We start from the raw sequence: 24,255 nt of genomic DNA, 5'->3' as shown, positions 1-24,255 counted from the left end.
AAGATGAAAAAAAACCAAGATTAATCTCTCTTGCTCTAATAAAGGGGAATTTATCTGACTTGAACAATAGTCCAACCAGAGCAACTTTAAATGTCAACCTGCAGGGAAAAGCAATCCTGTTGGTACTTAGTTATTATCTTGAAATAATGATTGTGTTCGTGGTGGAAACAGGCATTCATATCATAAAGGTTGTTTTGTTTTAAAAGGGATTATGAACGATTTCAGCTTCTCATGCATAGAAATTACAAGTAGGAATTTAGTCTGTATATATGATAACCTGAAAGCATAAGAATAGCATTTCTATGGAAAAGACTTTATAAATAGAAAAAAAATTATGCATAAGAAAACATTATTTTACTTTGAGCACTGGAACTGATTGCTCAGAGAGCTTGTTGAGTCTTCATCTTTGCAGGTGTTCAAACACTGTCCGGACATGGTCTGGGACAGCCAACGTGTTGTGCGTGACCATGCTTGAGCAGGGAGATATGACAGGGTGACCTCCAAAGGTCCTAACATTCTTTGATTCTGTACTTCATTATAATACACCATTATTTATAATAATGTTCATTATCATGGCCGTTATAATGGTAATGAAGATCAAATGTTTGACTGCATTGTTTACATATTAAATATTCAAACCCAGGAAGAGAATGAGTTCTCTTGAACCAGAACTGAGAATGATTATTACAAAGCACTCCTCAAAGTTGTTTTCAGTTCCCTTCCCTTGTATATTTGCCACGACTTACATTTATGTGCTTATGTTGAAAAGTAGTAGGCTGTGTCTGAACACCATGTGAATTTCTTGTTAAGCCAGGTAATCTTTGGTTCTTCATTTGTCAAAACACTGGAAAAGTTTGTAAGGTACTTTCCATTAGGGAGTCTTCTTGCATTGCTGCTGAAGTATTGTGAGCAATTTGTTAATACCTAGGTTCCCACCTGATATTGTTAGGAAGTATTTTTAGCATCCTAATGAATTTTCTTCTTGTAATTTGCATGCGTCTGACACAGACCAATGTTTATGCAATGTCTTCAGTGAAGGAGTGTATGCTCTGAGATTTCCAGGTATAAACAGGCAGGTGGCAGCCAACAGAATGGCAACAGTTGGCTGCAGATTCTCTGTCAGATGCTAAGAAATATGGAATATAGCCTGTACATCCATATGTATACTCCAGAGCATGCCAACTCTGCGTATCTAACTAACACATGCGTGCACATGCCTCCTTGGCAAGCCAGGTGGTTCACATGGTTTAGGAGGGAATAATACTGGTGACAGTGCTTCGTTGTTAATGATCTCCTCACGGGTGGAGAGCAGTTCAGTTTTAGTCTCAAGGGACAGTAGAAGATGTAACTTAGTCCTGGTCCCTGGGCTCCTTTTACTTAGGCCCAGTGCTGAACTTTTGAGGTTAGGATAATCATGTTCCTAATAGAGCTAACTGAGAGCAAGCACTGCCCTGACAGCATGGGTGGGGGTGGGAGCAGAGAGAGGGGAGAATCCAGGGAAGTCAGAATTCAGCCTGAGCCTCAGCCTAAGCCTTAGCTTGTGCAGGATGCTCCATCAGAAAAGAGCTTCTGTTGTCCAGCTGAGCAGGAATGTATGGAGGATACAGCAAAGGGGGGGTGCCAGGCTTTCACTGGCTTCTGGTGATCTGTTGATTCAAACTTCTTTCCAGACTTGTCTGATTTCATCTTGTTTTTAACCAAAGGGCTAAGGGAAAGTGACTCAGCTGTGCAATCCTCACTCTTGTATGTGATATTTCTCCAGACTAAAATATTTCTTTTAACCTCCTGTAAAAAACCTGCCTCTCTTCCTTTTTTCCCTTTATTTTCCCTTCTTACTGTTGCTATTTGCTGCTAAATTGATCAGTTCAACCCTGATTCATGTTAAATTAGGGCTCAGGACTAGGTCAGTTTAGAGGGGTTTAGGTTACATTAGAATTAGATCCAGTTTAGAAGTGTTTAAGCAATAAGGACTTTGTCTGAATTAAAAAAAAAACAAGAGAAGAACATAAGCTTCTGTTCCATGTTATTAAAAGCAAATTTGAATGCATAAGCATAGAAAAAAACCCATGTATGATGTTTAGGTTTTTGCCCAAACCTTATATAATGTTCTCCCTCTACTAAGAGCACTGAAACACCTGTAAAATATAGACAGGCTGAGTGTTGAATGATTTTATGGTCATTTAGGGTGTCATGGCCAAGAAAGAAATGCTCAGAAAGTAGTATTCTGGGATTCAGAAATAGCCTGTGCTTTCCCTGTGTTGTTTGGTCTCCAAACAACCTGAGATTTATAGCTCACAGCGTCTATCTGGAAAATCTGTTTACTTGCAGGATCTGAGAAGTCATAAAATTTGATCCTCTAAAATCCTCTGTCCTACAGAGAGAAGGGGAAAAAAAAAATCTATTGAAGATGAGCAGTGAATCCGGAGGACTAAGAACAGAGCTTTTCCTGTCATGTCAGTGCTGTTCTCAGCTCTAAAGTAACATGAAAATTTTCTTCCTTCAGAGGTTCTGTGAGCACAGTTTCTATGTCCTATGCAAATTCCAGGATAAGAAGTAGCAAGACTCAGGTTTTTTTCCCCCATTAATCACTTTTAAATGTAGTCCAGAAGTCTTTTGTTGTTGTTGTTGTTTTTGTTGTGGTTTGGTTTAATTTTTATTTTATTTTCCTTTTCTATGGAAAGGGAGGGAATTCTACAATCTAATCAGATTTTTCCTGTGGGCATTAAAAAGACATGGGTAATTTTTAACCCCATTACAATCACTGTGCATTAATAAGCTAATATCAATTAAACATTTTATTTTTGCTATCGCTCACTACCTGCTCAAAGCATTTTTTAAGTCTTAGGAAAGTTGCTTCTAAAATTTACCTGTAAAGTTTCTTCTATAATCCTTCTTCCAACTAGTCAGTCACTGAGGGGTGTGGAGTGTCAAAATCTGGAATTAAGGCAAGGCTGATTCCTCCTTTCAAGATGCCTGCTGATACTTGTTAGCAATGACTATCTATAAATTTGTAGTCAAATCAAGAGGGCCAGTCAGGGAGCAAAGGTGCATCTTAACTTCTGGGCTGAACCTTTGCTTTACCTGTCTTTTTTGTTCTTGTTACTGAACATCACCACTATGGAAAAGATTAATGTCAACCAAATATTTTGAGGGGTGATGAGATTCACATGTATTATCTAACTTTTGATTAACAATGTTGTTTTTTTTTTTAATGTCATATGCCAGGTTGGCAACAAAGAATAAAATATAACATGGTGGTATATAGAGGCAATGTAGTTATCTTCTCCAGTAGTCAGCTTGGCCTTCTCACATTGAATCCTAGGAGGAGGATTTCCAGTTACCCTCTGTATAGATTAGAAACGTTTTTTTTTACCTTTCTGGTATTTGGGATTCAATACAAACACAATCTGTATCAGCTATCATTTCAGATTCTTGATTAGCATGTTTTTTCATATTCTATTATGATGGCAAATTGCAATCACAAATTGCAATTGCAGTAATAGCAAAACAAAGTCAGGAGAGATTTTTTTTGTAATATATTACTTGAGGTGACTTGTTCCTGTTTAAATTTGTGCAGTTTGTATTTCTAAGATCACGAAAGACACCAAATACTTGGAGTGTGTGTTTATGAAATCTGGCTCTTTTTCACAACTTCCTTGTTGCCTCTTTTTCTTGAGGTTCTCAAGACTACTCTATAATTTAATTCCATCTCTTTATTTTTTTTTCTATTGGACAAATGCTTTATTTTATTCTTTTCCCCAGTCATTTTCCCCATGGATTTAATACCTCTATTTATTGCCTAGAAGATGTAGTCTTTTACTGTATATATTAATTTTTATTATCTTGGTTTGTTAAAATGAAAATTATATCCTATCCCGTAGCATAGACAGTGCTTATAATGTGAAAAATAGTATGCAAAAGTCAATATAAAATTATATTAAGTAATAAATATGGTGTGTAGCAGTTTCGTTGGTATGTAGACAAAACTGGGCTGTAGCCCAGATTATTCTTTTTTTTTAACTAAATAATGGTCAATTTAGTTTGTGGTTTATTTTTCACCTCTTATTGTAGTTATCTATTTAAATTCTGTTTTTAAATTAAAATAATTTCGTAGTTTAAGCATTAGCTTTTATGTTGGGTTAGCATGACGTGGTTTTTGTAGCAGGGGAGCTGCAGGATTGGTTTTTGTGAGAAGCTGCCAGAGGCTTCCTTCATGTCCAACACAGCCAATGTCAGCTGGTTCCAGGATGGACTCACTGCTGACCAAAGCTGAGACAATCAGAAATGGTGCTAACCCCTGTGATAAGATATTTAAGAAGGAAGAAAAGTTATTGTGCAGATATAACTGCACTAAGCCAAGAGCAGAATGAAAATAAGTGAGAGGAACAGCTCTGCAGACATCGATGTCTGTGCAGAAAGAGAGGGAGGAGGTGTTCCAGGTGCCTCAGCAGAGATTTTCCTTGCAGTCTGTGGTGAAAACCATGGTGAAGCAGCTGTGTCCCCCCTGGAGGACCATGGGGATACAGAGATGCACCTGCAGCCCATGAAGGAGACCCACACAAAAGCTGGTGGATGGCTGAAAGGAGGCTGGCAGGGACCTGCAGACCCATGGAGAGAGGAGAGCCCATGCTGGAGCAGGTTTCCTGGTAGGACTTGTGACCCCATGGAGAGCCCATGTTGGGTCAGGCTATGCCTGAAGGATTGCACCCTGTGAAAGAGTGACTCGTGTTACAACAGCAGCATTATGTGGAGAACTGTTGCAGAAGGAATGGATTCAGGTTGGAGAACTTCATGAAGGACTGTCTCCCAGGGGAGGGATCCCATGCTGGAACAGGGAAAGGGCTTCTATCCCTGAGCAATGGCAGGAACTATGTGTGATGAACTGACCAAATCCCTCACTCCCCACCTCCCTGTGCTGCTGGGGCAGAACAGGTAGAACTCAGGAAGGAGGGAGGAGTGGGAGGAAGGTGTTTTTAAGGTCTTATTTTACTTCTTGTTATCTCTGATTTTGTTAGCAATAAATTCAATTAATATCTCTAATTCTAAAGTCTAAAACATTTCTCTAATGTTTTGCCTGTGTCAGTATTTGGTGAGTGATCTCTCCCAGTCCCTAACTCATGAACCTTTCATTACATTTTCTCCCTGCTGTCCACTTGTGGAGGGGAGTGATAGAGCAGCTTTGGTGGGTGCTGCCATCCAGTCAGCCCACTACTGTGATGTATTCCGAAATGAGGAAATGTAACAGTGGTATACAGCAATAAAAGAAAGAAACAAAACTCTTTCTTTCATTGGGCTTTAGCATAAAATCAAATCACAATATTTGTGCACTATTAGACTTCTTTTAAATTGGCCCCAATTAAATTGGCTAAATACTAAGTTTTACACCCATGTTTCTTTTCAATATCCATATTTTAAAAAATCCTTAATATTTTTGTTCCTATACTTTGTGTGGTAGAAAAACAAGTTCAGAATAAATAATAAATAAATATAAATTGTCTCCTTTTAGGACTGGAAAAATATATCACTATTTTTAACTCATTCTTCTTCATTGCTTACTTTTTTCTAAGTAGGTTTTCAGTTGTCATTTTGAACTGTGATAATTTCACTAAGCATGTGATAAGCAGTGGGAGCACAAATTGGTATTTTTAGATAAAATCATATTTAATTAAATAGTACTATACCTTTTCCTTCTTCTCTTTTACAGTAGCCACTGTTCTGATTTTATGTTACCAAGATGTCAGGTTAAACAACCCATCTGTTCCTGTGAACCATGGCTTTTGTAATCTTGCAGTACAAATATTTGCCATAACAATAGCTAAGCAATTTCTTAGCATTTCTTATTCTGATTGGTTTAAATTTTTTCATTTGAAATCTTTTCAAGGAGGCATGGTAAGAAGCATTGATCTGTGTTTATGTGTATTAGGTTTAGGTGTATTTGATTTTGCTCTCTTCAGCAGCCTTTCCTTTTGAGACTTTTGTAACTGGAAAACTGTGTGACTTCATCTCCATTGTTTATAAAATTGAAAACAAATCGCAGTAAGATAGTCCTCTTACCTCGTGAACTTACTGAAGTAGGCTATGCTTACCTTAAAATGCCTTCGGTTCTGGATAAGATGACTGTTAGATCACAGTAGTTGTTATGACATGTTATTTTTTCTCTTTTGTAATTGCTGGTGGGATCATATAAATAGTCCAGCTCAGGGTATTGTATTTGTTTCTTGATAACTGATTCCATGGTAAATCATACCAGACAAGAACACTACATCTATCAGAATATTCAAATCCCTTCAACCATGAGCTAAGGGAATATGATGTCTTTCAGATTTTTTTCCATTATGAAGAAAACCCAAACTGCAGCATTAGTAACAACAACAAAAAGCCCCAGTCTCCTTTCAAAAAATGAGGCTAAAGGATAGGATACCCATGGAAAACATTAAAGGTTTTGGTATCAGTGCTTAGGTCTGACACAAAGAAAATGGAGGGCTTAACAACAGCCTAATGAAAAGATGCCTAATTACATATTTTTTCTTATTGTTATGCATTGATACAGCTACAGTTAAATAACCATAGTGTTAAGAACATAGAAGCTTAATGCCTAAAACATAACATTCAAAACAAAGCTCTCCCAAATTTACTAATACAAAAATGTTGATATTTGACTCATTAAAACTGCTCACAGAATCATAGAATGGTTTTGCCTTGAATGTATCTTAAAGATCAGCTAGTTGCAACCCCCCTGCCTTCTCTTCTGTGGGCTGAGGAGCCTCAAGTCTCTCAGCCTGTCTTCATAGGACAGGTGCTTCAGTCCTCCGAGCATCTTTGTGGCTCTCCCTTGAACTCACTCCAGCAGGTCCGTGTACATGTGCTGAGGGTCCCAGAGCTGAACACAGTACTTGAGGTGAGGTCTCATGAAATACAAGAGATGAGTAAGAGATTTTTTGTTTCACTTGACACATCTTTTTTAGCTTTTTCTATAGTTTTTATTTAATGTACTTTGTTAACTGTGCTCAACTGCATTTAGGCAATTTATATAAATGAACAGTGTATAAACAATGCAGTGTATGAACAGTACATTTACGTGAACTGAGTTTAATAGCAATAAATATTTCTATAACATTGCGTAATATTAATAGCTTAGTGTTCATTGTCAGTTCTATCAAACAACTTTATGGAATTGAATTCCCCTGCTCAATGCATTCTAACAAAATAGTATTTGAAGTAAAAAACTCTAACAAGCTTCTTCTGTGCCCCTTCTTCCTATGAAAACAAACCAAACAAAAATTATTAGTAATTTGTTTCATGTACTGCTTATAACTCTGGTTATGTAACCTGGAATAAGCAGCCTATAATTCAAGTCTATTTTCTAGGGACAAGTAAAGCCTATCACTCTCTTGAGGCATCAGTGGAATTTTTATTTCACTAATGTTTCATGAAAATGCCATTACTTTCTATTGCTATTACCTGAGGATTATTGTCATACATCAATGCAAGTAATAAAGCTTTAATATCTTCATAGAATGCATTCAACTTGTTGGTATACGTGTCATTATTTAGTATTATATAATTTGATGCTACAATTCTGAAATTAATAGTAACTACTGTATTTCTGATAATAAGCGAATAAGCTGATCCCCAAAATTGTAAAGGACTAATCCCACTGCAACAGATAGTTAGTGGTATTTTTATAAAGGTCTGAGAAACCATTGCATTGGTCAGTCTGACTTTCCATATAAAGCTCACCTGTTTATCTCATTGTTCCTTCATTCCTACTCTAAGTGAGGCATGAGTAAAGCATGCCTTTCAAAGAAATCACTGAATCTTCAAATATTTTCTATACCTTCATATTTTCAAAAATTTCTTTTTGTGGTTTATTATTAGCATTTGGATATATCTGTCTTGTTTTGCCTGTGATTGCTTCCTGGGACCTACTCCATCATTAGGTGGAATAAATTCAAACTCATTGGTTTGGTACAAAGAAATATTTTCAGAACATTATTTGAAATTTATTATTCGTAACAAAGTCTATTTTATTTTTGTTTACTTGTATCAGTCTAAGACAGGGAAGAAAATAGATGTCTTTTATATATACGAAGGAACTTTAATTAAAAATAAAATATCATCAATTAGATTAGAATTTCAGCTATTCACTAGATTGTTATTTCAGCTCTCTGCAGCCTATTCTTTGAAGCTAATTGTTTCCAACAAGAATGCCAAGAGAAAATAACTAAAAGCTTTACAGTACATTGCCTACTGCACAGTAGAAAAGCTGTAACCAATTGTTAGTATATCTGCAGAGTATATAGCTGCACTTCATAATTCATTTTGAAAAATAAGTTGAAATTCACCAATCAAGTTCTGAGTTAATCTTGAGTTTTCTAAGATTCAGTAGAAGAAAATATGATCCTAACTTTACTTTCTAGTTTCCTAAATGTCACGCGGTAGGTAATATGATATAATCTTTCGTCAAAACTCTGGTTTAAATGAATGTATTCCTCAAACACAGAGTTGAACACTTTACAAAACGGCAGTTGCGATTGATTAATATTCAAATCATGAACTTCTCTTTTGCTTTGCTACACTACCTTATCTGCCCTTATAAGATGAATGGTTGAAACAACCTGTTTGTAACCTAGAAATGTCTCAGCATACTGGTTTTAATCAATACTGGTAGATAGACTACAATTTTACCCATAATTATGTCTTAATGCAGACTAAATATTACTTGAATTCCTGTTTTGTAAGAAGGTAATTGATGTTTATGCTCTCATGTCTATACTCCCTAATTGTCATTCTTCCTGTAGATTTTCTTCTATCTGTACAAAAACTTGTGAAGAGGAAAAATAAGATCTGAATGAGCCTCAGACAGTCTGAATAATAAAAAGCAAAATATATTATGTGGTTTTAGAAAATTACACTTAAAACCACCTCTGAAATTTAGAAAGAAAAACGAATGGAGATTTTTAGGCAAATTGCTTCCATTAATGTCATTGGGAATTCTGTGGTTAGGATCCATCTGTAGTAGCTTGCTTTTTTTATTTATTTTTTCTTTAAGTAGCATTATATTGTCAGAAAATATACTACTGTTGAGTAATTGTGAGGGTACCTGGAGCTTTAGGAACTCATGTAAAGGGGAAGGTAATAGAATGCCCATTAAATACTGTATCCTAGAATTTCCAGGGATAATTTACTACACTAAAGTGTTGCTTCTTGGAGATTTCTTTCCCCCTTCTTTGCCTATTCAAATCTAGAGTGTTCTCAGATAATTGCAAAATAAATATATATATACACTAAATATGATTCTGAGCTATATCAGATAAGTATATTCCTCTGCAGCACCTCACAGACTGTCCTGTGTTATTGCATTTCTTTCTTGGTAGGCTTGAAGAAACTACATCTTATGCTGTCTATGCATGGGGAAGTAATACTACACTGAGTGTCTGAGCATATAAAGTTTAATACAAAATATGCACAAATAGCAGTAATTACTTCTGTAAATTCTTTATTTATGTAGCTCCTCCAACTTAACTAAGGAGAGCTGTAGCCTGGATTTAGCTACATAAGTTGGCTTGAAAAATCTTCAGTATATAAGTGGTTTTGTTCATAGTAGTACATGTTTTAATGCAAAAGTATACACTTCTGCTGCTGCTTAAACCATGTATTAGGCATCTAAATGCTTAAAGCATTGTAAAAACAGCAATGCTGCACAGCAGTATAAAATCAGTAGAATGTTTTTCTATCATGTGCTGTGAAACTGCTTCTAAATTTTAAATGTATTTGGTCTGTCATCAAAGAACAAAGTATGAAGATATCATATTAAAGAAACTATAGTTAATACTGTATTTCTGTAAGTGTGAGCTGCCTAAGAAATCTATACAGAGTAACCTTCTGTGCATGTTCTATTGGGATTTTTTTCCTGAGTTCAGCTCAGAACTGTGACCAGTTCTAGGACAATTGATGATAATAAGGTGTATTGATAGAAGGGTAACAGCCAATGGAAGAATTAATCCTTAAAGTCAGCATGTAGATTTTATTAGATTTTTTTTTTCATTGTGGAAAAATGACAAGATTTGGAAAACAGGCCTTTCTCTGCTTCAATAAAATGAAGGAATATATATTTGGCCTTTCATTTGGCTTGTAGGACCATTCAGATTCCTCATGGACAAGGTATTACACTGTAAACAAACAACAAAAAAATTTACAGTACTACTAAACCCCAACGATTTAGTGAAATAAGAATCCTTGAAATTAAAACCCTAAACTACTACTCAGCTGCCTTTCAACTGCAAGAGTAATCAGGGCTTATAGGTCCTATAGGGTGCTTATTTGTCTTGGGAGCTACCTGCAGCCTGCTACAGGCAGGTCTTTTTACACTAGCGTTGTTTTGGAAATGTGTCTATATGGATTGTGAACATTCCTACCAGAAGGAATTGTTTCTTTGAAAATGTACTAATCTGACTGACTCTGCCTATTTTAAAAAAGAAATGTTATTTCATAGAATGCAATACGCGATGTATACATTTGATATAAACAGTGTTACTGTGTCATTAGCAGGAAGCTGCTTCAGTTCAGTTGGTACTGAAGAAACACTGGGATTTAGACAGTAAATTTAGCCCACAACTGTTTCACCTCGAGGGCAAAGGCTTTGTTCTGTTTTGCATTATCCAAGGCTGCCTTTAAGAATAATATATGCCCTTGCAACCATCGAGGTTATTTACATTTATTTCAGACAGGCCTGCAGAGAAAAACCTGTGGATCTTTTTGTAGAACTTCTTCTGACCGCTTTCCATCCATAGAAATCACACACACTGTTGAAGCCTGGTCTAGAGATAGTTTTCCTTCAGAGTATGTAGACACAGACAAGATGATGCTGAACTTTTTCAGACCTTTATTTCTTCTCTGCTTCCTCTTTGCTTTTAAGTGATTGTAATCTGCATGCAGAGAGGAACAACTACTTCAAACTCACCTTCCTGGGTCTACCATGATTGTTCTTTATGTTCCTCAGGGACCTAAATCACCAAACCAAGAACCAAATCAGTGTATTTCACAGTTTACCCTTCCCATCTCTGTGGCTGGGCTTTTCTTGGTTTGGTTTTGGTTTTAATGACAATCATTTCACTCTTGTATCGAGGCTCCCCAGATATTGTTGCATTCTTTCATATAGATTCATGAATTCAAGATTTCATCATGGTTTCTCCACAGGCCTTTAAGGCTTACTCTTAACACTGTAATATTTGGTAATATTCCTGGGAACACCATTAATTCTGAGCACTTAACAGCTTTATATATTACCTTATTTTTGCCTAGCAACCTTGCTTCACATCTTGTTTCCTTCACACAATCTTATATTCATGTGATGCCTTAATCAATACAAGAATGACCTGTGGCATATTATTTTCTCAGAATTTGCTGCTATAAATGGTGGCAATCTCTAAGAAGACTGGGCTGTATATGCAGAATACCAGTTCAATAATCCTGCTGCAAGCATTAAACTAAAAAGCTTTCTGCAGTAAATAGCATTCTGACAAGAGCAAGAGGAAAATGGTTCACTTTTTGCACATTCTTTCTTCCTTACCATAGTAAGCAAGGCCTTGCTTACTGCTGCTTAACAGAACAGCTTTACAAATGTAAATGTCATTGCTTCTGCTTTGCATGCATTTTTAGTTTAAATTACAATTGTACTGCTGTTGCTAAGAGTCTGCTGAAGTCTGATTCTAGAAAACTTCTTTGAAACACAAATGTTCAGCCTAATGTCATTGATCAAATTGGGTCTGAGAATAGTTTACCAGATTGCTTTGTGGACTATGTGTGCTTGTACTCCCTGGCTGTGACCATGCTGCTATTTCACCCATGAATAAAAGGTTTCTGTACATTTGTAATTCAGAATTCTTGTCATTAAAGTTATTGTATTAATTTAAGTGAATATATTGTTAATTCAGCTACTATAGCTTGTACATGTTTTAACAGTAATAACTAGTCTGGTACCTCTCTTAATGAAATATTTTCTTTAATAACAAAGATTCTATTATTATTATTATTACTACTACTACTACTATTATCTATATAGTACCCCTACTGCAGAATTAGCCATAAATGAACACAAAACTGATTTTCTGCTTTTTAACTGTATTTTATTCTTTGTCTAATGGCAACTTCTCATTATGAAATGTTAGAAAAGCAAGTAACTTTACACTTCCTTTTTCATCAGCTTCTGTAATTAATGGTGTATGTTTATTAAATTATTTAAATGTTTGTCACATGTCAAGGACAATCTACCATATGCTTTACACTAATTAGTACTTTGTTTATTTTAGGATTTGATGAATTCAGCAGCTACTATTTAAATAGAACCAGCATAGCAAAGCAGTCTTTGTCTGAGTTTTCCAAAGGCAAAATACGGCTCCTCTTCTTTATCAGTAGCCCACTCTGGCAGACACATACCCAGATCCTCAGCAGATTATTCAGCAAGAGACATAAGTGGGGTTCTGTATGAAATACAGTTATGTATTTTGTCTTTTAAAAAACATAGAATTAAGTGGCAGTCAGAATGCTTCTGTGTGCAACATCCAAGGTTTATAAGCAGTAATTTTCTTTCAAAAAGGAAAAAAAAAAAAAACAAACAAAATTCACATGATATATATTTAAATGAGGCTAATAAATGAGCTTTACTTTTTCTTAAGTGGTTGGTGTATTTGCTTAGTCCTAGAATGTCATCTACCTTTACAGATCACCTCTGGTCTTTCATATAAATAGCTTTGTACCTTCTTGGTAAATTAAGAGGCCCTTTGATGATCCTTCTCTACACCCCTTATTGCTAATGTGAAGCTCTTCTAAATAAGACTTGGCACTATCCCACCCTTATTTAGCAAATGTGACATTTCTGAATAATGATGATATCAAAATGTTTTAAGAGATGTTGATAGTGTTTGTGTAATAAGACAAAAAAGAAGAATAGCACTAAAAAAGGAGCTTTTATATCTTGGAAAAACATTTGTGTATATTTTAATAAGTTTCTTTGCAGAGACTCATTTGATTTATATTGGAAATAGTTTATAACTTATGATTTGTAACAATAGTAATTTTTATGGTCAACCATCTGCGATCTTTTTCAGTTCACAAACATAACAGAAAATCTGACATTGTCTCCATGAAAAGTTTGCTTTAAATTCAGCCTTTTGGGCACACAGGAAAGGTTTCTTTACAGTTCTCATATGTTCCGCATTGATACATTTCATCAGGCTGATACACTGTAGCGCAACACAAAGCCATAAAGTGCCATTCAACCTATCTGATTAATTTGTTTGGAGAGTGTTAAATTCAAAAGTATTTTGCTATATTGAAGCTGATAAAAATATCCTAGAATGCAAAATGGTTAGTTCTGTTTACAGATGGCTCATATCAATAGTACTGTATTTCATGTACAATATACAATGAACTACAATATAGTATTGTAGTTCATGTAATCATTCTAGACATATAGATCCAGAATGATTACATGAATGAAAAAAAAAATATATATATGTGTGTGTGTGTGTATATATAAAATTTATTTTTAAATTTATTTATATATAGTTTTTGATTGTTAACATGTTGGGTAAAAATAATTTGTTTATATATCATAATGCAATACAGGAGAAAAATAACAGAAATATGTGTAATAGTGGGTTTATAAAGTCCTCCACACAAGTATTTATACAGAAGTATGTTTTACTTAATACTGTGATGCTTGCACATTTGCATATTTTCTAATAGTATGTGGGTAGAATTTTGTTGTTTTCAGGCCAACAAGCATTAACATCCTAGCAGGTGGAAATAAATGTCATTGTGAACAATTTATTCATTATGAATGATACTGAAAGTTTCAATAGTTCATTTACCTCTCTCACATTCTAGGACCCTAAAAAATTTGTTTATTTATTTGTGTGTTTCCCATGAGGATGAGTAGTTCCTATTTCCCTGAGCATCTGAAATTAATTTTTGTAAGTTACAGGTCCTTTTAATGTTGGATTGCTAGCATAATTCATTAGTTCTTACTGATTTTCTACAGAAAATATTTCACATAATTTATCTTTCAGAATTAAGGAGGAACCTGTACTTAATTCATCCTCAGTATAAACTTATGTGCATTTTTTAACTCTGTGTTTTCTGTTAAAAAGTCTTATCTAGCAAGATTTCTCTAGGCAGAAAACTATTTTCTGATTTCGGAGATGTTACACCTAGTTAATCACTGGTTAGTTTTGAAAGAACTTGAGGCATAGAGACTTTTCTTTTTATGTGGGTGCTCTTTTCTGCTACCAAGCACCTTGGCCCAAGGGATATCATACCGAGTCTGGTCTATGTTCTGCTAAGAAAGTGTTTTCTTTCTAGTTTGAATGGCAGCTTAAACTTAAAATTTGAGTATTTTGAGAAAGTCCATAAAAATAGGCTTCAAAATCTTCAGCTGAAATTAAAGAAAATAAAGATATTAGAAAAAAAAGGTCTGAAAAATATATTTTCAGTTAATGCCTCCTTTCCTTGAAATCTTAACAAATTTCATTTTAAAAAACTGGCAATATATTTTTTTTTAATTTTAAAATTTCATCTAAATCCTTTTGTTTCTACTCTAAACTTTGCCAAGTTTATTGAATGCTTTTCTTCCTAAAAAGTAATTCTCATCCTAATTTGTGTTTCTCTTCTCCTTCGCTAGCAATATTTGACTTTTAATGTTACTTTCCTGCAAGGCTACTCTGATCTAGTAATCAGTTATTGGATTAAGTCCTTAGAATCTATTGCAGTTTTGTTGGCAAAAAAAAAACCAACTTCATTCTTTTGATTTCAAACTAAAGAAGGGAGAAAAGACTAGTGAGTTTTGTGGAACCGAACAGTGTCTGTGGAGCCCACAAAATTGCACTATCTGAAATGCTAACACAACTTGGCTACATCTTGACTCTAAATCTTAGTGGTTGGTTGATTTTTTAATAAGCACAGACTTCTTATCACGAACAAGATTCCTCTGAGTTTACACTGTCCTATTAAAGGCTAAGTTTCACTGCATGACTTCTAAAGATATATAAAATAAAAACTACATGCAAGTTTTCCTTTAGAAGACTAGAAGAAAGTACTAGACAGATCCTCTAAACCAAATACTGACTGTAGTGTAAAATGAAACGTGAAAGAAATTCAGTAATACTAAAACTATTGCTTTAAATTTAGTATAGCATGAAAATCAGAATGACACAAAAATTGATTCTGGTAAATTCAGCACATCATATCCAGTATTTCAGGAAATACCATTTATTGTGTTTAGCAAATACTAAAAATGTATCTAGTACATCACATTTTACTGATACTGAATTTTTTCTTTTTTTTTTTTCATAATATCTTGCTCATGTTTCTATTCTAGTCATGGAGAAATTTGAAAACATATTTTCCAGATACATGCAAGTTTTGATATGCTTATTTGTTTGAAAAGAAACAAGAAAAGAGTCATTGATTTAGATTTTTAAAATTAGGTTACAGGGAACAACAAAAATATTGCATCACTAGCCATATTATTTATTTTTTCACAAAATTGAAAATGTTGGAAAATTATGTTTTACTTGATTGAAGATAAGATAGCCTTGTGCTTAAGTTAACAGTAACTAAATATTTCCATGTCCCTGTGAGTTAGAAAATATTAACAGATGTACTGTTAAAGGACATATGTATTGGTGTAGAAGTATTAACTTCTTTCTATAGATTTCTATGTACAGTCTGAATGCTTTTAAGACTAAATGAACCTGTTATGAGCACAGTAAAAACAAATCCTTGGTGTATATAGGTAAAGTAAAACAGTGCAATTAGTACTGAAGGGTAATCAGTACACTCTATTTATTATCAAAAGCTAAAATGCTTAAAAATGCCCATTAAAATTATAGCAAAAGAAAAAAGATATGTAATTTCCTTTTTTGTTAAAATTAGAAAAGCTATCTTGTAATGAAAAAAAATTTAAAGTGTTTTGCATTTAGCCTATTCCTCATGCTATTTTTGCTGCCATAAATTTATATAACAGCAAATATTTCAAGAATTTCAATACCCAAAATAAAGAGCATATTTTTGAGCAAATATTGTGTAAAATCAAAGTTTGAAATTGTGGGGATAGATTACTGCCTTGATTAAATTTTCATGCTTCAAAATGACATCATGGGACAAGTCCAAGTTTTACTGGGACTTGTGCAGTTCAATTATGAGCATCTCCCAAGACAGAGGTCAAGTGACAGAGACTGCATGGCCCCATTGGGTAATGTGTTCCAGCACTTAATCCCAGTCATTTTGGGAGGAAAAAAAAAGTGAAAAATGCTAAGGGAGTTGAAAAATGGGTTATATAGGACTCTTTAGGCATCAGGCAAAGTGTAGATTATTTTACTTTGGAGCAGGATGGAGGAGCAACTACACTGTCTAACTTAGATCATGTATGTCTATGATTTTATGATTTTTGTGATAGCTAATTCTGCAGTTAATACATTTTTCTGCTCTTAATTGCAGCAGGAAAAGAATCATGAAATCTCAAGAAATAAAGGTAAGTGCCAATTATTTTCAAATTATGGACATTCTTATAATTATCACCAATGTAGCATTCACTTTTGGTAAAAAAACATCCAGATGGATTGTTTGCTGAGTATTTTAGTATTTGAAATGACAAATATATATTTAGGAAAGGGGTTGAAATTTAGAAAGTAAGTGTATTAGCTATTATTTTTGGAACCCTGAGATGAACAACACTGCTGCATTCTGGATGGGATGGGCTGCATGGTTTCTCACTAAGTTCGTGTCCTTGACTATGGCTGGTTATTATCCTTCCATAAAACATCACTACCATCAATTTAGCTTCTTCCTTTCCATTCAGTAAATCTGAAACTGGGTGTGATTCCAATTTGTGCACAAATTAATCATCTCCTTAATAGGTTGCCTTGCAAAACAACTGTTGTGGGTGTTTTTTGCATACAGTTTACATTTTCACTGCACCTTACTCTGTGGCTAAGCACAATGTGAAATAGAATATCCAGGTTAAAGAAACAGCCTTTTATCAAGAATATGAAGACTTCCAAAACTCAAATGTGGATTTCACACCTTTTTTTTTCCTAAAATAAAATCTGTTAAGAGACAGATTTTCGAAACCTCTTCATTAAAAATTGCTAAGAAAGCAATGAAAAGCAAAATTGCCAATGGTTGCAAAGCTTGTTCTCTTGATATTTTAGTTTTTTATAGAGATAGAATATGAGATATTTCAAAAGAGAAAGAAAAGGGAGGATAGGAGAAAGAGTGCCAGTTAAATGTTGCAAAGAGAGGAGGAAATTAAGTGACAAACCCACTTATATCTTTTTTATTACCGTAGGAAGAAATGTGTAATCATATCACCTGAGTTAGCTGTTCTTAATTCAATTATTTATGTATCACAGTACTCATTCATCTCAATTTTCTTGCTTTCTCTCACATGGAGGATAAACACAAGCATCTAAAGGCAAGCTAAAGCTGATGGTTGATTGGAGTTGTGTCAGGACAATTACATTGTTTATGATGATGTGATAATTTATATCATCTGAAGGACCTATGGTCCTTCATTTGAAGAGTGTGCATAGGAAAAATTGAACCAAAAATTTCCCTTTATTTTCAACTCATTTGTGATTTATAACTTTCTTTTCAGAGGTAATACAATATAAAGGTGAATCTTATCTAGATGTAGTGAGTGTATCCATGATGTATTGTTCAAAATGCTTTCCTGTCTTATGATTTGATACAAATTATAAAAAGACTGTGACAACTCAGATTAGATTACAGGAATAAATTATTTGTGAATGCTGAAGGATTCTGAAATGGGCCATTCTTTGTGGAATCTTATGATTTTTGTCAGTTATATATGACGTTTGACGGTCTTTCTCACACACCCCACCCCATGCTGTTGCCAGGTGGTAATCATGGTATGTATGTGAGCAACAATTAAAAGTAGGAACAAAGTAATGAGCCGGATGGGCGTGCCCATTTTATTAATCAGCTGTTAATTTAGTGAACTAACCATGGAAACAATTCTTAAAGGATTGTAAAGTGTTCACCTTCAACCCAAGGAACAAATTCAACCTTCAACCCAAGGAGCACCTTTAACCCAAGGAAGCCATTAAACTCTACTTGAAGGGAGATAACCATTTTCTCCAGCTAGGAAGTGATATTGATGCTGAGCTCACAAAATCTGTTGTGATTGTATCTGTAACACCACTTGAGGAAAAATTTAACCTACTAAACTTCCTGCAAGATATGTTTGTCTCTGCCTAAAGTGACAATTCAACTTAGATTTCAGTGGTTTGGAAGACTAATTATGCACAGAGTGGTCTTTGAAACATATATGTATCTACAGATATACTTTATTGCATAATGCTATTTTGAGATGAGTTTATTACTGGGTTTTTTTTTGGGGTGTTCTCTTTTCATATTCTTTAAATTTATTTGTTTTCATGTGTTCTTTATCCATGTAATTGGAAAGTTTCAGAAAGATATTTTTATTTCACTTACAGCATATAAAATCTTAAAACTCTTTCTACTTAAAATAGTGGTTGGTTCAGATGAAAGAAGACTAAATTAATGTTTCAGCATAAACATTTTTGTCTTGTCAATGAGTAACTGCAGTTCACATGCAATATCTAAATGTTTTGTGCTCTGCATATGTTCTTCTGATAAGATAGGTAAAAATATGTAAATTTTCCTCAAGTTCTTGGGGTGGGTTTCTAACAATATTCCTTACACTCTACATGTTTCAGCCACTACATATGGTAAAAGGACAAATAGTTTTCTGTGGTTTCTTAACAGTTCTGATGCTTTCAGAAGCAATGTTGTCCTTTTAATTCAGAGGGGAATTACAGTTCATCCTTACCAAGTGAAATGCTGGTGTCTCTGTTGTTTCTTATAACTTTAGTTGAAGTCAGTAGTTCAGTAACTAATTTTTATTAATAATTTCATTAGATTGTACTTTTAAGAGGGGAGGATATTGCAGCAGAATTCAAGTCAAATGCTTTTTGACTTCAGCAGGATCAATATATTAGTATAAAGGAGCATTCTGTATCTTCTATTACATAATAAATAGCTATTAATTTTTCATTTTACCTAATTTATAAAAAAAATGCTATAAAATACATCTGATTCCTATTTTTATTTTAGTAAGTATGTCTTTTTGTTGTTCTGTAGTGGATTTTTTACCTCCTGATACATTTCTGACCTGCTTGTTTTTCCCATCTGTTACTTCCGTTTTCAGCCTCTAAGTCAATCACACTAGAATAGAAGCCAATACTCAAACACACCCTGTTCTGACACTAGTCCCATCTCTTTCTGATATGCAATATTCTTTTTCTTGTTTTACTTAACAGGTAACAGATCTTGTTGTATACTGTTTGAGAAAAGCAACACTGATTTTATGGAAAACACTATGTTAACATTTGACAGTTTTAATGTATGTTGGCAAACTTCCTGATGCTTCTGAGAATTTTTTGTATTTCAAAATGATTGTCACCAGGGTAAAATACAAATGAAATAGTTTTATAACACTTCTATAATATGAAAGAAATAACAAGGCAATTACCAACTAAACCTTGCTAACTTTTAATTGCTGGCTTGAAGTCCCATTTGACTTTCCTGACCTTTCTTTTCCAGTGTTAACTCCTTCAGACAAAAGAATGTTTTATATCCAAACCTATAGTGGAAGATAAAATAGATATTTTTCGTGATGATTTGGAAGCATCAGAAATTGTGTTACATTTAAGCAATGTGAAGAATTGTCTTCCCAGCTTATGCTTCACTTTGGAGATACTAATATGCTTTTAATAAATAACATTCTAAACTTTAAAGTAGAAATACTTTCCGACAACTATTTGCCAAACCTGAAAGACATCTCAATTCCTTTCCACAGAAAAAACACTGGCACACAGGGAATGATGAGCCACAAAAGTATTTCAGTTAACTGATAGCATTCCAGATCAGTCCCTAAGCTTAGTCATAGTTTGAATTACAGTACAATTTTTTTTTTTTTTGAGAATTAAAAAAAAATATTTCAGTATAGAGAAACAATGTATAATATCTTTCTGAAAAACCACCAGCAAAATCAGAAAAATGTCTGAATTTAAGCTGAGAGTAAGGTGGTTGTTGTGTTGATATTGAGCAATGATACAATAGTGTAACTTTGCCTAATAGTTTTAGAAACTTAAAGAACACCTTTTTGAAAGATAGAAAACGTGCTCCACTTAAGATTTGGAAAATATGCATTTTTCATAACATTTTCAAAATGTGCATGCAAATAATTTTAATGATATTAATTTGAAGAATTTTTTACTTTAGTTAAGAGCACCTGTATTGGTGTAGTATACCAGCTGTATAGGATGCTTTTAAAATGTTTGCTAGCTACTATTGATCTTAGCTTTGAACATCACTAACACTCAAAATTAAACCATTAAGAGAATTTTCACTGACATAATTTTAATTACAACCCGAGTTTCTAATTGTACTCAATGCTTCTTGCTTTATGCTTACCTTAATAATCTGAATGTAAAACCATTACTGACTCACAGATTAGTTTCAAAACCATAATTATCTATGTTTATGAACATATTGCCAGAATTCTCTGATATCATTAACAAACATCTGTTCCTTTTATAATCTTTAGCTACCAAAATTAGAGAGAAAGTCATATAGGCATCACCTGCATATCTTACTTGCTTTTTCCTCTAAATAGTTAGCATACCTTCACAGCATTCCTGGTCTTTTCTGAAATCCCAGATTGGTGTAATCTTTTTCTATGCACTGATGAATGTAAGACAACAAGAAATGCAAAAAAGCTTAAGAAATTCCAAAATTTAGAGAATTTAAGGGACAAAATCAGTAAGGCCTTATTTGAATAATAATTTGTAAAAGTGAAATTGTGTCTGGAGATACTCTCAAATGCCAGAGGGTGAAAAAACTGTTAGATCCATTCTGCAATATGTCTGGCTGTTATTACTTTTGGTAATGGACAAAGCTATGCATGTTCTGATGCAGAATACATGATACCAGCATCCTTTGTCATGTTAAAACCATTAACTGTGGCAAAAAGTACAGTTCATTGCATTCTGTAATGTATCCAGTGGTTCAGTTTGTCTACTCAAGCAAATTATTCTTAATTCGTTTTTCAACAGACCTCTATTAATTTTATGCGGTTAGAATCTGAACTGCAATCCTCCTGGACTGAACTGACGAATGTTTTAGTTTGTTATGCTCTGGTAGCTTCTCTACCAGATCAGTACATTTCAGAAAAAAATGTAGTATTTTAGAAAATATATGTAGCAGCAAAATGTTGGTAAATGTTTGTCCAATCTGACCTACAGTGTTATTTCTGAAGTTCTTTTCTTTGTCTTTATGTTCCAATTTACCTGAGTGAATAAACTTTGAAGAGTTAGTATGAGGATTTTTGAATGAGGTATGTGAAATCCTATCCTCATTATCCTATTCTGTTCCCCTCCAAGGCCTGGTCAACTGAAACTCAAATCTTTTTGTTACTTAAGAATTTTCATAAGAAATGGAGTTCTGTTTAACACCTGAATAATTATCTTTTCCTTTTCTTACTGAAGACCTACAGACACAGTGTTATTAACTTAATATTTTGGAGTGATCTTTATTATTATATTGGAATGGCTTTATCATTATTAACGCTTATGGAAATTATAATGCTATAGTCTGAATCAATTCAGAGTCAGATTATGAAATGCATTTAAAAGAAACAAATTTCTTCATGTGTGAAAATCATTTTAGTATAACAGTTAATCTTAGAATTTATTTTTCAGCAGACTTGAAGCTCATTTTGAGAAAGTAAAGTGTGTGAATCAGTGTCAGATATCAGTTCTAGGTAATATCTTTGATAACAATGTGATTACCTGGCATAGAAAATATACACTAAGAGCAAGGTCTCTACTGTATATACAGATTTATGAAAATGTTATCTTATTTCTTTTAAACAAAGTATTATTTGACAATGCTGAAATCCAGTTTTGTATCTGTCAATGCAGCAGAGTATTTGTATAGTAACCTAGTGAGACCTGCTACCACTGTAATGCCATCAATATAAACAGTGTAAACTACACAAATATGGCCTCACCAATTGTTATCTTGAGGTAAACACACTTTATCATAGTGAAGGAAATAATTAAAAAGGCTAAAGTAATAACAAGTGAATAAAACATAATGCATATATTTTACAGAATTGTAGCATTTACCTTAAGATAAATTCTAGACCTACATTCCATACTAGTGAAAAATTGCCTGCAGTTTTATTATGTTAGTGTCAGGGGAGGAACAGTATCACATGGAATTTCTTGAGTGTTTTGTTACAAATTTTGTCTGCATTTTCACAGAGGAGTTTATTTCCAACTTTATACTGATGGGTGCAAAGTTTCCAAGTTCATTTTTGCTATGAGACTAAAAAATTTTGTTAAAATATACAAAAATTCACAGCAGTCAGTGTATATTCAAAAAAATCAGTTGGAGTAATCAGATGCACCTTTAATTTTTCTTAAATGCATATCCATTATTTCTGCCACTTTTTAAAACTCTAAGGGGGGATGCACATATATTCTGATAATGACTACAGAGATAATTACTGATACTTATTATGCATAATTATAATATGTATTATATGATAATTTATATTAAAATGATCCTATATGTGTTATGTAATAATGTATATATAATGATAGTGGAGAAAATATGGAAGCAAAATTATTCTACAGCTGTGTCTATTGCATTCATAAAAGGATGAAATTCTTCGTGCCTGACTTGTTAGCAGCTTCAGGAATTATACATAAAAAGATTTTCTTTCTTTGGCTTTTCTTTACAGCAGGAAAATGTACATCTGAGTTTGGTTTTCTTCTCATATGTAATATTCATGACATTCAGAAATTTGGAAGGGAAAAATATGGTCTGTGTCAAAATTCCAGGCAAGAACTCTTCTCCAATATGATATATCTATTCCAACAAGAGATACAATGGTTATTTCTGTATGTAGTAGCATTGTAGAGCTAACATAAGAGATTGGTATCCTTGTTTTGTTTTTTTAAAAAAAGTCATCCATGTCTTCCTAAAATTTAAGTTGCATTCTGTTAAATTATTAAATCTACTCCAAAGCAGACATTGTGAGCTTGACAAGAGAGAATAAGTTCAGTGGTATTCATGAAGTTTCTCTCTGTAGTGCACAAACGCTTAACTTGAACAGATGCAGTGGAGAAGAGATTCAGCACTGGCAGGGGAGGGGAGTGTTGAGTACTGACTGGAATACACATTCATTCCTATTAAGACTTTACTATCTTTGGAGAAGTCACTCAGAGGATGAATGTATGTAGCAATTTTGGTTATTTAAATTTAAATGTATTGGTAGCCTGAATTTTAATGTTGTGTGACCCACGAAAAGCTTTGAATAGCAATACAGTTTTATTTTTTTTAAAGATTCCATATAAAAGTAGCTGCTGTTTGCCTTGAATGTTACAGTGAAAATGTTTCGGGTAATTCCTTGTTTCAGAAGTAGGCTGAGAAGAGCTAATTAATGTGACTTGACTTTAAGTTAGTCCATTATTTTATTATTAATAATGTTGAGGTTTTAAAGTTAAAAATTAATGGTAAAAGCTTTGTAGTATTATATATTAAGATTCTTCTTTGTGCTTAAGACAATGTGTGTTTTCAATAATGGCTTTCGTTTACCTCTTTCATCTTAAAAGAGGTACATGAACCACAGATGGCTATATGAGGTAATTTGAATTAGCTCTTGAGCACTGCAGGTTTGCACTAAATGCACAGAAAAAGTATTCTTGGATCCTTTAATACAGATATATATACATGAGTGCAGTGTCTGTAAGCTGTGCATGCCATGTTTCTCACATGTAGTGAATATTCCTTTGATTATGCTAACAATGGAAATCTAAATGTAAAATGGGTCATTTCCTGTGAAGCTTAGCTGGTTTAAAATACTATCTACCTTTTATGTCTACCCTATGCCTTTGCAGAACCTTCATTCTCAGAATGAAGAGCAAAATATGCTTTGTATCAGCACCACAGATATCTTAGTTAAGTTTGGCATGTAATAGTCAGGTAGGTGGTGCAGGCTATTTCACACTACTTGTGATGTAGCAGGCAATTATTATGACCAAAAATATAAACAAATGAGAATGATAGGAAGTGCAGCTCACATTTTGTGTAACAGACCATTGAAGCAAAATAATCTTCCTATCTGAATAACTTGAA

The 24,255-nt window shown here is 33.8% G+C and overlaps 1 protein-coding gene across 1 annotated transcript in view; it reads left to right on the top strand.

The window, feature by feature from the left end:
• The window catches only part of FSTL5 (follistatin like 5), a 273,043-nt gene that overhangs the window by 26,483 nt on the left and 222,305 nt on the right, over positions 1–24,255 (top strand). Inside the window, exon 3 of the mRNA XM_053941595.1 lies at positions 16,501–16,534. Coding sequence (XP_053797570.1) covers positions 16,501–16,534 — 34 coding nt within the window. The remainder of the gene's footprint in view (positions 1–16,500; positions 16,535–24,255) is intronic.

This window comes from Vidua chalybeata, chromosome 4 (genome assembly GCF_026979565.1).
Source record: "Vidua chalybeata isolate OUT-0048 chromosome 4, bVidCha1 merged haplotype, whole genome shotgun sequence".
Taxonomy (NCBI): domain Eukaryota; kingdom Metazoa; phylum Chordata; class Aves; order Passeriformes; family Viduidae; genus Vidua; species Vidua chalybeata.
Note: the sequence above shows the minus strand (reverse complement) of the source record. Positions and strands in the feature narration are given on the sequence as shown.